The sequence below is a fragment of the Phytophthora parasitica genome (assembly GCF_000247585.1).
Source record: "Phytophthora parasitica INRA-310 unplaced genomic scaffold supercont2.9, whole genome shotgun sequence".
Classification (NCBI taxonomy): Eukaryota; Oomycota; class Peronosporomycetes; order Peronosporales; family Peronosporaceae; genus Phytophthora; species Phytophthora nicotianae.
The window spans coordinates 283,042-284,972 of NW_008648995.1; the positions used below are offsets into that span (position 1 = coordinate 283,042).

General features: G+C 44.1%; 1 protein-coding gene across 1 annotated transcript in view; it reads right to left on the reverse strand.

Annotated features, from left to right (window-relative positions):
• Positions 1-954: 954 nt before the first annotated feature.
• PPTG_21838 (hypothetical protein) overlaps positions 955-1,931 on the reverse strand; it is a gene marked incomplete at both ends in the record, with an annotated part of 1,256 nt that continues 279 nt past the window's right edge. The window contains 2 exons of the mRNA XM_008900540.1: positions 955-1,068; positions 1,565-1,603. Of these exons, the coding sequence (XP_008898788.1) occupies positions 955-1,068; positions 1,565-1,603 (153 nt within the window). The remainder of the gene's footprint in view (positions 1,069-1,564; positions 1,604-1,931) is intronic.

Here is a 1,931-nt window from a genome sequence, read left to right on the forward strand (position 1 = left end):
GTGCAAGTTATATCGCGGCGCTAATGGAGACCGAGAGTGAATCAGCGACAAGTCGAGAATTTGCAAGAAACTTCTTTCAACATTGAGATGATGGGGAGTTTCGGAGCCTCCCACGCACCACAAGAGAGTCATTTGAGTTCATTTGTGACTTGATAGGAAGTCATCGCGTGTTTGCCAACGACAGCCCACAAGCCCCAATGTGGCTTCAGCTTTATTATATCATCCGTCTCCTGTATTGCCCCTTGACCTCAACCCAGTCCACGAGAACACAATAGTCCTCCGGGGATAAATGGTCCTGAGAGGATTTAGCAGTAGCTTTGTCCTTTCCTAGCATATCTACACAAAGAACGAGTAGTAAGACAAGCTGCAACACATCGGCTAGGCCGGTTCAACGGACCGGAGCTCACCAGCCACAATTTGAGGTCTCACTGGAGCTGCAGCACCAAAGTTAACGCCACTAACGTCGTAAGGACGTTCCCACTCGGGTCAGTAGCACGTGTGTCGTCTTGGATAGACGAAGGTAAACCGCCTTTGCAGCGCACGCGAGACGTTTCCTTTTGGGAAGGAAAGCAGACTGAACACACTTTTAAGGGATTTCATATTCCGCCAAATGGCACCTGATATTTTTTAATCACCAACCTCTGGAGGTAGGTGATTATAAAATGACATGCTATTCGCCGGAAAATGACATGTGATTTGGGGCGAAATGACATGTGATTATTTTTGGATTTTGTTCAAATCTGACGCCCCCTAATATAGCAAATGCTAAACTAACACAGCATCACAGTACAACATTACAACTTTGAACCAGGGAAGGAAAAAAAAAATCAAATGGTTTATCCGCCGGAAATGTATTGCAATAAAAAGGAGATATTGCATGAAAGCGACATATTTCAATACCCAATTGGAGTGGAAGCTGCAATACTCAACTGCACTGATGTACTGAAATCGGTGCTATCCGCGCTCATCAGTGTGTGCCTCTCTGGTGGCACTGGCGTCAAGCTTTGAATTCCAGAACAATCGGTTAGTCTTGAGGAACATGATCGTTTCGATCATGACGGGAGTCATCTAGATTTTCGGTTTGTGATGACATACTGGGAAGGAGTTAGCAATCTCTTAACGACCACGGATGTTCGCTTCAAGAAGTGCAGTCCCTCAATCTCAACCGTTTACATTCTTGTAGTTCCTCATAGTAATTTGTCGTCTCGCCTGAACAATACGCCGAGGCTCCGGTGCCTGTCCAATCTCTATATAAAGCGACGTGAGCTTGAAGTAACGTTGAACTTTAAAATGTTAATGTCCAATTGCATTCAAAAAGCAAACTGCGATGTAAGCTGCAAGAGGGCGTCATCTAAGAAATCGATGCAAAATTAAACATTTATCTTGCCTGGTTTGAACTGACACGAGAACTACCTTACACAGAAGCTGTAACGTCATGAATGCGAATCTCGATCTCTTATGCGTCTCATATACACCGTACTTTGTAATTTATTCTATTAAGCTGGACTTGATACTTTATTATGCTGATATATTTCTTTGTTTCCTTGTCCAACGAACTCATTACTGACAAAACTCTTCCCATGCCGGAAATGAACAGACTTCCCTAACTATTCCAAGGCAGTGTGTTAAACCGCTTGTGCTCTAAAGCGCAAATTACAAACTGAGATTGGTATCCTAGCTACTTAAACTGGACATGTAGTGCCCTGGACGCGGATGCTTTAGGCAGATTGTGAACTATGCGGTCTCTGAGCGAAGAATGACCGAAGATCAGTAGTTGCTGTTGACATTCAGTAGTCTTCACTCTTCGAGCGCACATTCCGGTAGGTTCATGAATGTCAGTCAACTGAACTTACTATTAATAAACGAACTTAACCTGGGTACATCTTGCGCCAGAGAGGCGAAGCGATTGGGTAGTTCTACGTGTAGTTCAA